Raw genomic sequence first — 14,739 nt, 5'->3', positions numbered from 1 at the left:
ATCTGGTCTGTTGCATTGGAAGCTTTCATACTCTGCTGTTTCTTAATCAAATCTTTCGTCTCCTTAGACAGCTTACCGGTATCCTCTCTAGCTACCCTACCGCCTACTTCTACCGCGCACTCAGTAATGATATCTCTGAAATTATTGTTCATTGCCTCTAGGGTAATGTTGCCATCCTCAGTTAGAGCTGAATACCTATTCTTTAGCGAGATCCTGAACTCTTCTGCCCTCCCCCTCACCGCTAATTCGTTGATGGGTTTCTTTCTTACTAATCTATTGCGTTCCTTCTTCAGATTTAGGCTAATTCGGGACCTCACCATCCTGTGGTCACTACATCGAACTTTCCCGATTACCTCTACATCCTGCACAATGGCGGGGGATGAACACATTATGAAGTCGATTTCATTTTTAGTCTCTCCGTTAGGACTTTTCCATGTCCATTTCCGGTTCTTCCGTTTGCTGAAGAAGGTATTCATGATTCGTAAGTTATTGCGCTCTGCAAACTCAACTAGTAACTCACCCCTGCTATTCCTAGAACCAATGCCATAGTCACCTACTGCCTTGTCTCCTGCCTGTTTTTTCCCTACCTTGGCATTGAAGTCGCCCATTAGTACAGTATACTGCGTCCTTACTTTTCGCATTGCCGATTCTACATCTTCATAGAAGCTTTCAACTGCCTGGTCATCATAACTACATGTAGGTGCATAGGCCTGTACAACCTTCAGTTTATACCGCTTATTAAGCCTAATTACGATGCCTGCAACCCTCTCATTAATACTATAGAATTCATCTATATTACCCGCTATATACTTATTGACAAGGAAACCTACCCCTAGTTGTCGCCTCTCTGGTAAACGGTTGAGAACAACCGACACATTTTTTTTTTTTTTTACTAACGTACGTCCTACCTTATCTTGTTTTTCCAGCATTTAAAGAAAACCTTGTTTTTAATAACCCAGTAAAACTTCACGCTATCGATCCAGAATCCTTTTCAGCCGAATGTAAATTTTGCGTGCAGAGAGCAGATTTGTACCTTAGGGTATGGGCCTGCCAGGCTAATAGTGCCTTAGACTCTATACAGCATCCAGCGTGGGAAGGATGGGAGGCAGCCCTGCCCAGCTCGGACCTCGAGAATCAGCGAGCCCTCGTGGAAAGAGCGAGGGCGGCGGCCTTAGCCAATGGGATCCCGGACTACGGATCTGACCAACCTTACCATAAATCCCCTCCCTTTTTCCTTTCAATAAAAAGTTTTCATCACCATCATCATCATCACCCCACGAAATATGGAAAAAAAAATACCACATGACTGCGCTCATTCGCTAATGGATTGCAGCGCTGCCAAATGCGTTTTGAATCAACGAAGCGTACACGCTCGCCGTCTCCAAATGAGCGACCGACGCCCACTCTCAGCATAGTCTCAAAAATTAAGACTTCTTAAGAGCGCAAATGGTGAAAGCCAATTTACAGGACTGTTTTCACTAACTGCATCGTCATTTTCATTCTTACTAGGATCACCATTATCATCATCATCATCATCATCATCACCATCAACATCATCACTAGTTTGATTATCAGCTAAATGCACCGTCATTTAGCCCTTCACTACGGCACCCCCTTTTCTCTTTCCGCTTTCACTCCCACCTTCCCCTTCCCTACGGCGTGGGTCAAGTATTCACAAAACAGTGTGACAGGTACTGCGCCTTTCCCTTCCTGTGAACCAATTAAACCGACTAGCGCTACACCAGGCAAATCTCAATATCTATTTCGCCGATTGTTTAGGGAATGGTATTCCCTTCGTCAGGGCAGCTTTACGATTGATTGATGGTAAAGTTGCCCTGACGAAGGGAATACCATTCCCGAAACTGTCGGCGAAATAAACATTGAAACTGAACAGTCGCTGTTTGTCGTAACGGTCTAATATGAAGTTTCTGAAGGGGCTGTACAACTTTGTTATCATACTTTAGGTCTGTGGCCAAAGTTTAAAAGGTTGAGTAGCTGAAGAGAATAAATCAGTTAAGGAGGAAAATAAAATTAAAAAATGTCGAAGTTACTCTAGGCTTGCGCTGACGTCATAAAACCGACTCGCCTCAGAAGTGCCTCTCTTTCTTTAAATCTTGGCTCCAACTACGTGGAACAACCTGCATACCAAGATGCTGAGGAAGAATGCGCGAGCAATAGCTATTATTGAGGGAGTGCATGATGACCGTAATTCTTCAAATGGACTAAGGTGTCAGCTTTTTTTCTTGTTCGTATGGCGCGGCGTGAAAGCCATAGCGCACCACTAGTCGATGACAGCAAAGGAAGACAGGCGTCATTCGATCAATGAATTGCGACAGTTTACTGTAACTGCAAAGCGGAATATGATGGCATATCAAGGTCTGACATTTCAAAATATTAACATCGCAAATACTGCATCTGCAATAGACGGCTTTGATGCACAGATATTACCTGAACTATATATCATCTTCGCATCGTAATTTATCGCGTCAGTTAACTGCTTCTTTTGGTGAATCCTTTGGCGGTGACAGTCTATGTAGAGGTCAGCAGCAGTTGGGTAGTACACTGGGCTCTCCTTTTGTATCTGCACTAGTTTTACGCTTTCTGCAATGGGCATCAAGTTACCCTATACGCATGTCAATGAAGTTTTAAGACGCCTCCCACTGTGACGAACATAATATGCCGTACATTCAGCAGAACCAGAACCGCATATCCCATTTGGAGATATACGGTTCTGCGTCCCTGTGCAGCACGCACGCTCTCGCCTCTCTTCCTTTTCCCCCAGTGCAGGGTGGCCAACCGAAGCACATTTTTGTTTATTTTTGTATTTTGTCTTTCCCCTTCTCTCTGGTCGGTGATAATGGCACGAGCGCTGAATCGGAGTGGTAAAGTCTCCATGCTTGCTTTTTGCAATGAATTGTGGAGCTTCTGAACCAACACACTGCATGCTGCACATGTCAGGACACTTTCCCGGCCGAAATACTAAGGATCACGCTTTGGCGATCAAAACTGTTTTCATGCCTTACGTATCGAGAATTAAGAGGTACTTTATATTTATGCTGACGTTTCTCTCGCCTATATTACCCCATAAACCTTTCTACCTTGTCTACCGAATGCGCGAGAAAAATTGAAATGCCGAGGCATGCCCCGCAATATTTTGGCTGCATCTGTTAACTGAAGCTTCCGCACAAACCTCGTTGGTGCTTTTCTCTCATATAGCGCAGCTTCGCTTTCGGCTTTGGCATCGTACTAGGTCCGAAATATATGCTACCATCACCTTTTAAAAATACCGCTGCTGTGAAATATTTCTTGGTTATCTGGTATTGGCGATAGGGAGCGACGGTGAACAGCGTAAGGTAGCGATAAATAAGGATAACTATCAAGGGTAGGATGCTGCGCTTGATAGTTCTCTCTACTTATTGCTACCGATTGCAGTGATGCGAAGGAAGGCCGACTGCCGTCAGCAACGGGCTACAGCTTGTTATGCACATATGTGAGCGGGGCTCCCAGATGGCACCTCCGTCATTTAACCCCTCCTCCTTTCTTAAGAGTCGGCTCATTCCAAGGGGAAGTATATGCGAAAGAAGAGCATCACTGCCGAGAAGTTTCACACTCCTCCCTTTTTTTTCCCCTTTCCAACTGCACATTACTTTATGTTTGTTTGTTGTTGTTTTCTTTTTTTTTTGGGGGGGGGGGGGGTGGGGGGGGGGGGGGGGTAGCCTCACCATAATATGTATGTATCCAAGCATCTATGAGCTGGCAATGAAGGGATCAGGAAGAATGTAATGAGCTCTGTAGGCTCCGAATCTCGTCGCTTAGGCGAAAGAGAGCGGATATGTCGATCATTGTTGCAGTCTGTGCAAACTAACAGTGCATTACGCGGCTTGGAAATGGTCCTGGCCTTGATAACTTCGCATCGCGCAGGTCCGGTGAATGCGTTCCTGTCGTGGCGAGGTTTCGTGGTCCCAAGCCGGCTGACCTACTCCGTCTACCTCATCCACTACCTTGTGTACCTGGCACGCGTAGGCGTGATGACTATGCCCATGCAGTTGCACGAATTCCTCCAGGTACACTTTCAAGTACCCGGGTCTTTTGTCACGGGACTCGCTTCAGTTTATTTGGCTTCGTACGTGGTCAGGTGCCAAACCTATTCGTTCGCAGAAAATGGGAGGTGCATTAAGCCTGTCCAGAGCACGAAGAGAGATAAAAAGTAGAAAAAAACGTCAGTATATATTAACTGGAATATTGTCCTCGACTTAGGATCGCACGCAAGAAATGGAATGCTATACGCCGCAAGCCGTTTTCTTTTTAGTGCGCGTTCTAATCCAAACTGGAGAAATCTAATGGGAGCCACTGAAAGCCACACGTGGAGCCAAATCTCAAATTATCCGTTCGCCATCGGTCAAAGCGCAAAGTTCATGTAATTGGTTGGGCTCGAACGCACAGACAAGATATTCCACCAAATCGTACGCCGGCAGTTTGAGCGTACTTCGTATCGCGCCTAACATATATCTCCAGAGGTCAAGCCGTAGAATCGCAAAATTACAAAGCGTGTCTGTAGGTTAGAAAGACACAGTCGGGATATTTTAGGGGCTCCTTCCCGCTGTAGCCATTTGTTCCTTCTTAAAGGCAACTGCTGCGGTTGCCTAATTTGTGGAGCCCGTCTTCGATGAGACCTCGTAGTCGAAAAAGCTACAGGGCTGCATCAAAATTACAACAAATTATTCTGCGGTTCTGTAGTAACGTCATATCTATCTGTAGTTTTTTTTTCTGTACAACCTTTCTATAGTACGCAGTTCTGTTCCTCCAATTACGCAAAATTCTGGAGTTAATTTCTGCAGAAATATTTACTGTCCCAGCCGGTTCATCGTCCAAAACCACACAGACATCTGTTGTAACGACACAAAGTTCTTAACAGATTTTTTTTTCTACTGAGGAACTTCGCAGAAATTTTAACGTGTCTGAATATTCATGATTCGTCGATATATTACACCACCTTTCTCTGTACACTTATGGAAGGCGTTATTGAGCTTGTAGCTATTTGAGAAACATTACTGTACACGTGCTGTGCGGTAAGCATAATCCATTTTCCTATCGCTCAGTTGAGCAGTTTCTTTCGTGCAAAGAACATTTTCGTTGTTTCTTTTTTGTTTTGTTTTGCGGAATATCTGGATTGGTAGATGTGTTCGCGCATGTGGCTACAAAAAAAAAAAAAAAAAAAAAAATTAATGGAGGGCCCGTAACAGCTGCTCATTGGCTGCTTTTTCCACATTGTTGGTTGGTTGGTTTGTGGGGCTTAACGTCCCAAAGCCACTCAGGCTACGAGAGACGCCGTAGTGGAGGACTCCAGAGATTTCGACCACCTGGGGTTCTTTAACGTGCACTGACATCGCACAGCACACGGGCGCCTTGCTTTTCGCCTCCATCGAAACGCAGCCGCCGAGGCTAGGATTCGATCCCGCTTCCTTGGGAACAGTAGTCGAGCGCCGCAACCACTGAGCCACCCCGGCGGGGCTTTTCCACGTTATTATTTCGTCCGTATGATGAGGCAAGTTCACGCGGTTACAAAGAGGGGGTCAATTATGCGTGTAAGGAAGACAAAGAACATTCAGCGACGCGGCATCACTATCGCCATCGCTTGTCTCAGGCGTCCATCTCTCGCGCTGAAGCTGTGACCTGCGCCTGGTAATTATGCCCTGTTGTGTCCGAAGTACTAGCAGCGTTAGCCGTCGGAGGAAGTCCCCTTTTCACTTGGTGGAGGTGAATCCGAGGTTCCAAGTACCGTTCTCGCCCTGGTACTTCGCAGCCGAGCGCTGACCGTTCTAATGACGGAGCCGAGCACCTATTTGTTACGGACGGGTAATGGTCGTGTCTTCTGTTTTTAATCTTTAGTTTACGGCAAGATTACTTGCGTGCAGTAATCGCATATTCTACAAGCGTGGTCTATGCATGCTCCACGTGCACTTTGACCACAAGCGCTGCACGGAATCACCGCTTGCGTGATGGGAGGCTATGCAGAAAAGACAGCTTATGTTAACGTAGAACAACACAGCCAGCGGTTAATGCGATTTTTCTGTTTCGAGCTACGAAAGATCACGGTAACGAAAAATAACCGAGGAGCACTTAGGTTGCGTGCTTAATGCTTTAAGGTGACAGCGTTAATGGGGCCCTTCTTCGGCTTCCCTTGTGGATCCTCCCTCGTTCGCGTAGTACATGTACTTTGCCACTCGCTTAATCAGTAAGCTTTTAATTTGTGCCTCTGTTATCTCGAACATTTGCATACAGTCGTAAGCTACCACATTATGTGACAGATCATCGATACAAAGCCCCGCATTAATCAAGACGTACAAAGGTGTCTGCGTGATCTATAGAGTTTACAGCGTGTCTGACTCGGTGTTCGAAGATCCCAAAGGGTTCGGTTCCCATCTGGTCCTGGAATCTCAAAGGAATAGCCAGAGTCGTCAGCTCCTGCCACGTCATGTGCTCTCGTGACGTCACACAACCAACCAACCAATCAATGTCCGGCCATAATTCTTGTGACTTCTCGTTCACACGGACGATAACGCGGATGCCACATTTTCTGCAGAATGAGACCTGTAATGCTGTCGCGTTAAAATAAATATTCAAATTTAGAGAGATGCTCGCTGATGCGCTCATGCCGAGTATGAAAAAAATATATACCATATTTTTAAACCACGGAAGCTTAAGTCATGACAATTAGTGACAGCAGGTTCATGAATGCATGTACGAAGAAGGTGAAGCGATGAAATAATGCTCTTCATGACTGTACTTCATATTGATTAAACAGCCTTGAACAGGCAATACGCTGGAAAATGTGACCATCGAATGACTCCGAAAATAGCGCAACAAGAAAGTTGTACCACAACAATGAAATCAGAAAGACCAAGTGAAACGTGTCGTACAATTTACATTTTGATTAAGTCCGTCAGCGTTTGCTATAAACTTCTCGACCTTATCGCAGCAGCAGTGTGTCTACGCCGCCGCTTCAGGTAACGCTTTTCGGTGCTCAAAGAAGAAAATGACCGCCTTTCAAGGTCTTATAACAAGCTCAATCCGGATCTTTCATTCAATAAGTGCCGCGATAGGGACTGTAAACTGCGAAAGATTAAAACAAAACAACCAAAGAAAGCAAGATCAGCGCTACGTAATGCAACCTTCGCTTTGCGATTTCTATCAGCGACACGTTCTCGAGCGGCGTTTCACAGGGGAACGATATCCGCGGCGCTCCTGTTGTGCCCACGCACACAGGCGAGTGGCTGGCCGCAAACAAGAGCGTCAGACGAAAACTAGGACGCACAATCCACGTCGCCCAAGTAATGCTGCTTTCATTACTCTTATAATAGGAAAGGAAAAGACCAGAGGAAATTACGATACAGCTTAATCCGCGGCCTTCACTTCGCGAGAGCGCAGATCTGGAGGAACGAAGGAAGGAGCAGAGCGTAAATGAAAGTGGGTCTGCTGCGTTATGGCATGGCGCTTAGCCTGTGCTGTCGCCTTCGCACTCTCCACCTAGTTCCGCTCCCTCATGCGCACTGAGAGATACGTATCGATGAGGCCATATCGCTTTCAGTTCAAGGACTTCCTGGGCGTGTCTGCGATCAGCTACCTCCTGGCATACCTGCTTTACCTGGCGGCCGAGGCGCCCGTGGCCAACCTGGAGAAGATGCTGCTCGGTCAGCCGGCCTCAGACGTCGCGTCCGGTGGAACCCTCGTCTCAAACGGCCAGAGCGGCATCACTCCGCGCGCGAAGGGTGCTGGCGAGAGCGAGCTGCAGAGCAAGCTGTAGAAGAGGGCGCACAACGGCGGCGCACACGTGTTGATCATGCTCCCTGCACTAGCGTAGGCGGTCAAGGGTGTCGCGACGTGACCATCGCACGTACGATGTCTCTCATACGAAGACTGGAATTCGAAAAACGAACAAAAAAAAAGAAAGATAGCCGGAAGCTTGAGATCAACAGGGACAGCCAAGCACGGGGCTGTTTGGTTGGTTTGAGACGCGAGAGGTGCAGCCTAACGTAGGAAAGGAAGCGCATCATTTCGAGAGAGTGGAATGCGCTCTGTCCATAACGACAGCCACCCCCCTTTCTGTACGTGATTGGGCACCCGGCATGCCACGACGTCTCGTAATACGGGTCGTAAGGAGGCCGCGCGCATTATGCACTGAGAGAGAATAAAGGTGTGGAAAAATGGCTTGGCGTGTTTCGTTCGGCACGGAATTAAACATAGAAGTAAGGTGTAAAACTGGGCGAGTTGAATCTGATTCATTATGTAGTTAGCGCCAAAAACGAGGACCAAGGTGGGAGAAAGACACACGAGCGCTCGTGCTGTGTCTTTTTCCCAACTTGGTCCTCGTTTTTGGCGCTATACTACATCAATAATGAAATAAGCCTGGCCTTTTACTTATTTCACGTCGCAAGCGGTTCTGGTATACAGTGCAGCTTCACAAATATGTTTTATACAACATTAGTAGCGCAAGCACCTTCAAAGTCAAGTCGGAAGCAGAGGTACGTCTATCAAATTTGTAAACCCCCCTCCCCCTCCCCCCCCCCCCCCACACACACACACACACTTTTCTTTTTTTTGCTTGGTCCTCGTTTTTGGCGCTATACTACATCAATAATGAAATAAGCCCGGCCTTTTACTTATTTCACGTCGCAAGCGGTTCTGGTATACAGTGCAGCTTCACAAATATGTTTTATACAACATTAGTAGCGCAAGCACCTTCAAAGTCAAGTCGGAAGCAGAGGTACGTCTATCAAATTTGTAACCCCCCCCCCTCCCCCCGCCCCCCCCCACACACACACTTTTTCTTTTTTTTGCTGGATAGTAATGGCCTGCTAATCCTGCACTGTAATGTTGTTGCTTGTACAGTATTCGATGCAACCTCTGAGCATACATGGATGTGAAGAATGCATGAATGCTGCCAAGACGAAGTAAATGTGAAACATGTTTTATTTTTCCATGATCGCGAAAAAAAAAAATGCACAGGTTCGCGCGAACAGTTGCTTGACACTCGCGAGTTCCACCATTTGCGGGGACACCTTAAAGAAATAAGAACAGACCACATACTCGTCGCAGTGTTCATGTAACACTGCAGAAAGAAGCAAAGGGCATAAATAACGAAAATACGGCAGAACCTGCCGATTAGAGACAGTTGTCTCGTATTCGCTCAAAACGGAAGAATACATCGAACGAGGCTTTGCTCGTCGGCCACAAGGTAAACGTTATCCTGCCTTAACCCAGGTGAAAAGTGTTGGTAACAAGTTATGGACTCTTGTATAGTTGCATTGTACAAGTATATTCAACCCGTTGTCGCATCCCTCATGAGAAAGATGGAATACATTTTTAGTTGCGAAGAGGTACTTAAGTAACATTTAATTATGGCGATGCGATGAAGGTGCCTCTTTTGAAACTTTGTTCCAGCTGCTGGTGAAGTTAGGGGATGATTGATCCGCGCATTGGCTAACCGTGGCTATACTTTTGGAAACAAGTAGGACGCAAGGTTACGGACGACAGGCTGGAGGACAAGGCCTTCAAGAGTAAGCAGGGGTGTACTCAGTACACTGCAGTCTACAACTTCGTCTGTATTCACATTTTTACCTAATTAGCTCTGGATACCCAGACAGGAATGAGTTCGTATTTTGCTTTTTACCTCAAACAGCCAGATCGCGCTGATGTCGTCGCCACGTGTAGCTTGTGTGCTTAATACCTAGGCCTAATGCTGCTGCTATCCTGGAAATAAATCTTCTTGCCTCACAGCAAAACTCGGCTTCCTTTCCACGCGGGATAAGTCGCAATCGTAACATCGAGTGACTGCCTCAATATCGCAACTGATATCGTTCCGAGCAAAGAAGGGTGTGCAAGCAGTCCACAAGCGAGTATGGGGCATCGCACTAAAAAAAATAAAAAAAAATAAAAAAAAAACGTTTGCGCGTTTACTATTTTTCATCCGGCGATAATCTAAATATCGTCAGCCATTATGATGCAATTGGTAAGTCGGTTCCATTGCAGCACGCTACTGCGTGAGTGTGAGCGAAAAAGAAAAATGTTAGCAGTTGCACTATACGTCCGTAGATATACACTGACAAGATGCGTCACCATACGCAAGTTATCTCTGACAAGACTTCACAGCTGGATCACACAATGACAAAGTGACTCCAGCTCTTCACTAATTTTTTTTTTTTTTTTGCGTTGTTCAAACCACTATTCACCATCTTTGTCACCCGTCCTTTCGCCGGCGATCGCAGAGGTTACTAATGAACGAGAGAGCTTCCAGGAAAACATCGAACCTAATTGCATGTGTGATGGTGTCTGACGAGCCAGTGGGCAGCGTCTCGTCATTGAACACGCTGGACTGTTTTACATTACAGCTTATATGCATGCAGCAGTGAAACGCGCAACGATCTGACTCAAACCTGTGCAGTGAAGAAACGCAAAGGATGCCCGTTCCTTTGAGTTCCTTGCCGCTACAGGCACGCGACGCACAAAAAAAGGTGAGAGAGCCTTGTAGCTGCACCAGGTGTTTCCATCTGTTCCGTTCCTTTCGTGGCACATCTTCTAGCTTTGCATGAACATCACCAGTGTCATTCATTGCATGGAAACCGAGGCCGCTTCTTGCAGCATTTTGACTGACATTTGAGCATATATGCACTTCTGATTCTCGGACAAAACACGGGGCCTGAAAGCATAAATCACGAAAACAGAACGCGGCATACTTGAGCAATAACAATCAGAAGCAAAAATCTTTCTTTAATACAGTTGCCCATTAAGGCAGCCTTCAATGGGCATCGGACACCACCTGCCTCGAACGTTTGCATAACGATTCCCGCTGAACGTCAGTATGGCATACTGACTCTCGAAGACGAGGCACAGACGCGCGCTGAAGACATAACACACACAAAACAAGGAGAGAAGCAATTTGGGAATGAACTATGACTTTCGATGGCTTCCTCCGGGAGCCGTCACTAGTGTCCATGCTTTGCAACCGGCAAAGGATGAAAGCACAATGGTGTAGAAATGCGTTCCTTTTCCCGTTGCAAACTTATCAGTGCCACAACACAGGGTAGCGCTTGGTGCGGTCTTGCCGCGGTCCGCAGAATCCTAGAGGGCTTACGCCTACGCAAACTACAGCGCAGAGGTGCAGCACGAACTGCGGCGCACTAGCATGCAGACGAAAACTTAGCTTGCGCTCAGACCCTCCCCAACGCTTGCCGGCTCGATTCCCGACATAAGCTGACGTTCCCAATGAGGACTGAAAAAGAGACGCCGCGGTTCGGGAAGGCGAAGTCGACGGTAGACACTGTTACGGATTGACTGATGCGGCATCACCATGATTCACAGACACAGTTCGTTGTTTTCAGACGCTCAAACATCCCTATCCAGGGAAAGATAAGAGCAAGGTTTTCCCTAGGGAAGCGTGGCTAGCTTCTTTTGTTGAACTGGCCCCGCGACGCCTCATCCTCGAAGGCCAGTGAGAGGGGACAGCAGAGCGGCCAGCAGTCAGTCTTCCAAATACGCGCCGCTGGAGTTATTCTTTCCCATGCCGATGCTTGCGAGCAGCCATGCGCCCTTGGATTCGCCGCTACCCCGTCATGCCGAAACTATGGTTCCTCAGGAATGGTGGCTGGAGTGTGGTTGGAGTCGTTGTTCGCCATTGGCGATGGCGCCGAGCCGTTGGAGGTCGGCTCGGACGTGGTGGCGTCCTGCGGCGGCGATTCGGGCTGCGGCTGCTGCGGCCGCTTTTTGCCACGGCCGGGCTTGCGGATGGTGTGGAACTGGAAGATCATGCGTGCGATGCCGGCCACGGGCGCCTCGTAAACCACGTGCAGCAGGTAGGCGAAGAAGTAGCTGATTACAGCTACGCCCAGGGAGTCTTTGACCTGCGCACGCGTCGAGCGCGAATGTTACTCAGAAGCGGCGCACGACACACCTGAGAGCTGTATAGAGAGGAATAAGTTGTGCTATTGAGGTGCCAGTTACCTCTGAGCAAGTGCATTTCGGAAGGCAAAATAGTGTAGCATTGCTAAACCTGGCAGTGACCCGCAACCTGAGTAGCTGATGAATCCTAGTAAGCGTGTGTCTAATTTCTACAGCCAAGCGCTGATTATTGATCCAGTCCCGCGGCAACTTCTCATCATCATGTGCTATAAATATCGACAAAGTGAGCAAGTTCTCAATGAATCAAGGCGTGCAAATTTAATATATGCCGGGTGTTTCTTTAGAATGTCCAAAATTAAAAGAATATCAACGGACTTCTGGCGGCAACGGAGGCTACTAGGTAGGAGGCATAAGACTTAAGTTAGTTTGCTAATTAACTAAATACGTTAATTACTTCTGTAATTTCCATTCTATATGGTCTGTTGTATTTGAGGCATTGGAGCTCGTCCTCCAAATATATAGCCGCGGAGAAAGGATTTTCTTTTTGAAATATCCAGCGCACGTTACAAGACCAATGTCGCCTTGAGAGATTCTTGGTTAGATGAACATGTTAGGAGGGGAGAGAAAATAAAAGGAATGCACAGCCCGGTAACTGCCTGTTTTTGAAGCTAGGGGTCACCTTAACTGGGCTACACAGGTAGAGGGGAGGTATGATTGAGTGGAGGCGGTTCAGGACGGGAGAGGGGGTGGGGAGGAGGGCTACACTACACTCAACAGAGCTTCTTCGGGACCTTCAAATGGCGGAGCAAGACGCTGAGTTCGCCATCATTTCGCGAGCGTTGACCATGCATCTGTTTTTGTTGTTTTGTTGCTGTCGTCTTATTTTTGTAATGGCGCGTGCTGTAGGAAAGACGAATTGAAACGTTTTCTGGGACAAACTTACGGGAAGGCGAAAGAATGTGTACGTCGCGTCTGTTTTGTTTTCTATAGCTACACTCAGTTTTTGCATATATGACCGCAAAAAGTAATTTAAATGTAATTGAATAACTCAGCAGAATTAATTGCATTGTAATTTCATTACTTTTTGGGAGCAGTAATTGGCAATGTAATTTAATTGCATTTCTGCTATATTCAACTGTAATTAGTAATGTAATCTAATTCCTTTCTAAAAGTAATTTTTCCATGTATGCCGTGGAGCAGCCGCTCGCTTGCGAAGGCTTATATATACGCTGAGAATTGCGGCGAGTCTGTAGTGCTATGCCATGAATGAAGCAACAACGCTTAGTGCGAGCGCTAGCTTACAAGCCGAATCTACCTATCCTGCCGAAATAGCTCGCCGTGAAGAAGCGATACGTATGAAAAGTCAAGCTTAGAGAGCTAAACGAGCGATGGAAACTCCCGGAGAGAGAGACGAGAGACTTGCAAAGCGACGATGCAAGGCGGCGAAGAAGAAGGTGCGACAAGAACAACAGAAAAACGATTTGGTCTAATCCACGACGACTATACCGTTTTTGCTCTGTATACGCTGGTTCAGCTGAGTTAAGCCACTAACAATGTTTGTTTTTTTGTTTGTTTTTTTCTAAAAGCATTTTATAAAGTTCTTCAAACCTTCTGCCTACCCTTTTTTCCGCGGAATTTCTGTGGTAGTTTGCTGCAAACAAAACTAGGTGGCACTACACGTTACTGGGACAGTGCTTTGTTCTGCTTCGCCACAGACGGTGCGAAAATCCACTTCTAATCGAATCAGTTTCCTCAAACAAAACAATGTATGAAAAATACGACCAAATGCTATTTCTATGCGAAATTTTGAGTACGAGCTCAGATGTGTTCAGGATTTCTACGCTGGTCGGTATAAAAAAAATACGACAAAATGTCATTTCTAAGAAAATCTCGAAGTACGAGCTCAGATGCACTCAGGATTTCGGCGCTGGTCGTTTTGCTATAATGTTCAAGACTAAGAGTAAATAACAAACGAAGTGTATAAAAAGGCACCGTACTTCGAGACAGAATGCCCGATGTTACATTAGAAAACGCTCCAACAGGCTGCGACCAAGTACCATTAATGCGGTGCGTTCTCTATCGCTCCCAATCAAAATGCGCCAAAAATCCTCGCTTTTCATTTGGCATTGCACTGTACGAATTGCTGTTATCTAACATTGTATTTCACGTAACTCGAACCGGAGGTTTTAAAAAAGCAGAGCACTGCAGCTGGGTGAAACTATAGTGAAACCAACGACGTACTGTTTGCCGTCTTGTAGTGCTCCTCGAAGTTTTATATTTCATGTAATTAGTTAATTAACTAAGATGAATTACGCAAAATCTTTATTATTCAGTTTAGAGCCAAGTGCCCTTCTTTAAGTTGTCAGATACAACAAAGATTTTTCTACTAACGTAGTACCATCTACATGATCGTTTTTCCAAGCTTTTAAAGAAATATATGATTCACCAGGATAGACATCTGCGCAAGTCAGTCATACGAGAAGCGCAACGCGCCTGTGTTGTGGTGTGTGTTCTCTCCCCTTTTGTTCGTCGTCCTGGTGTTGCGCTTCTCGTATGGTATGGATTTAAAGAAAGCGCGCGAAAAATGAAAAACAAAATACCACGTGACTGCGGCCTTGCGCTAGCGTGCTCTACGCTCGCCGTCTCGAAATTACCGGCAAACGACTGTCAGCACAGTCTCAAAACTGCGTTAGCACATTATGCCGAAGCATGGAAAGCCCCAGCCACGATAAGCGATGGGCAAGTCACCGACACCCAACTCGGACAGAACTTTTATCGAACTATCACACTGAAAAAAACAAAAGAAATAAAAAGCAAGGACAAGCCCGGTTTTCTTCGTTCCAT

The 14,739-nt window shown here is 46.4% G+C and overlaps 2 protein-coding genes across 2 annotated transcripts in view; one reads left to right on the top strand and one right to left on the bottom strand.

The window, feature by feature from the left end:
* Nucleotides 1-7,950, top strand: part of LOC146201775 (nose resistant to fluoxetine protein 6-like) — a 43,271-nt gene extending 35,321 nt beyond the window's left edge. Inside the window, exons 13-14 of the mRNA XM_084583393.1 lie at nt 3,922-4,064; nt 7,589-7,950. Of these exons, the coding sequence (XP_084439519.1) occupies nt 3,922-4,064; nt 7,589-7,804 (359 nt within the window). The 3' untranslated portion in view covers nt 7,805-7,950. The remainder of the gene's footprint in view (nt 1-3,921; nt 4,065-7,588) is intronic.
* A 1,978-nt stretch (nt 7,951-9,928) lies between these two features.
* Nucleotides 9,929-14,739, bottom strand: part of LOC146201774 (nose resistant to fluoxetine protein 6-like) — a 78,539-nt gene continuing 73,728 nt past the window's right edge. Inside the window, exon 14 of the mRNA XM_084587732.1 lies at nt 9,929-11,897. Within this exon, the coding sequence (XP_084443858.1) occupies nt 11,619-11,897 (279 nt within the window). The 3' untranslated portion in view covers nt 9,929-11,618. The remainder of the gene's footprint in view (nt 11,898-14,739) is intronic.

The sequence above is a fragment of the Amblyomma maculatum genome, chromosome 1 (assembly GCF_055883805.1).
Source record: "Amblyomma maculatum isolate TAMU_Amacu chromosome 1, ASM5588380v1, whole genome shotgun sequence".
Lineage (NCBI taxonomy): Eukaryota > Metazoa > Arthropoda > Arachnida > Ixodida > Ixodidae > Amblyomma > Amblyomma maculatum.
The sequence above is the reverse complement of the archived record's forward strand: the minus strand, read 5'-3'. Positions and strand labels throughout refer to the sequence as shown.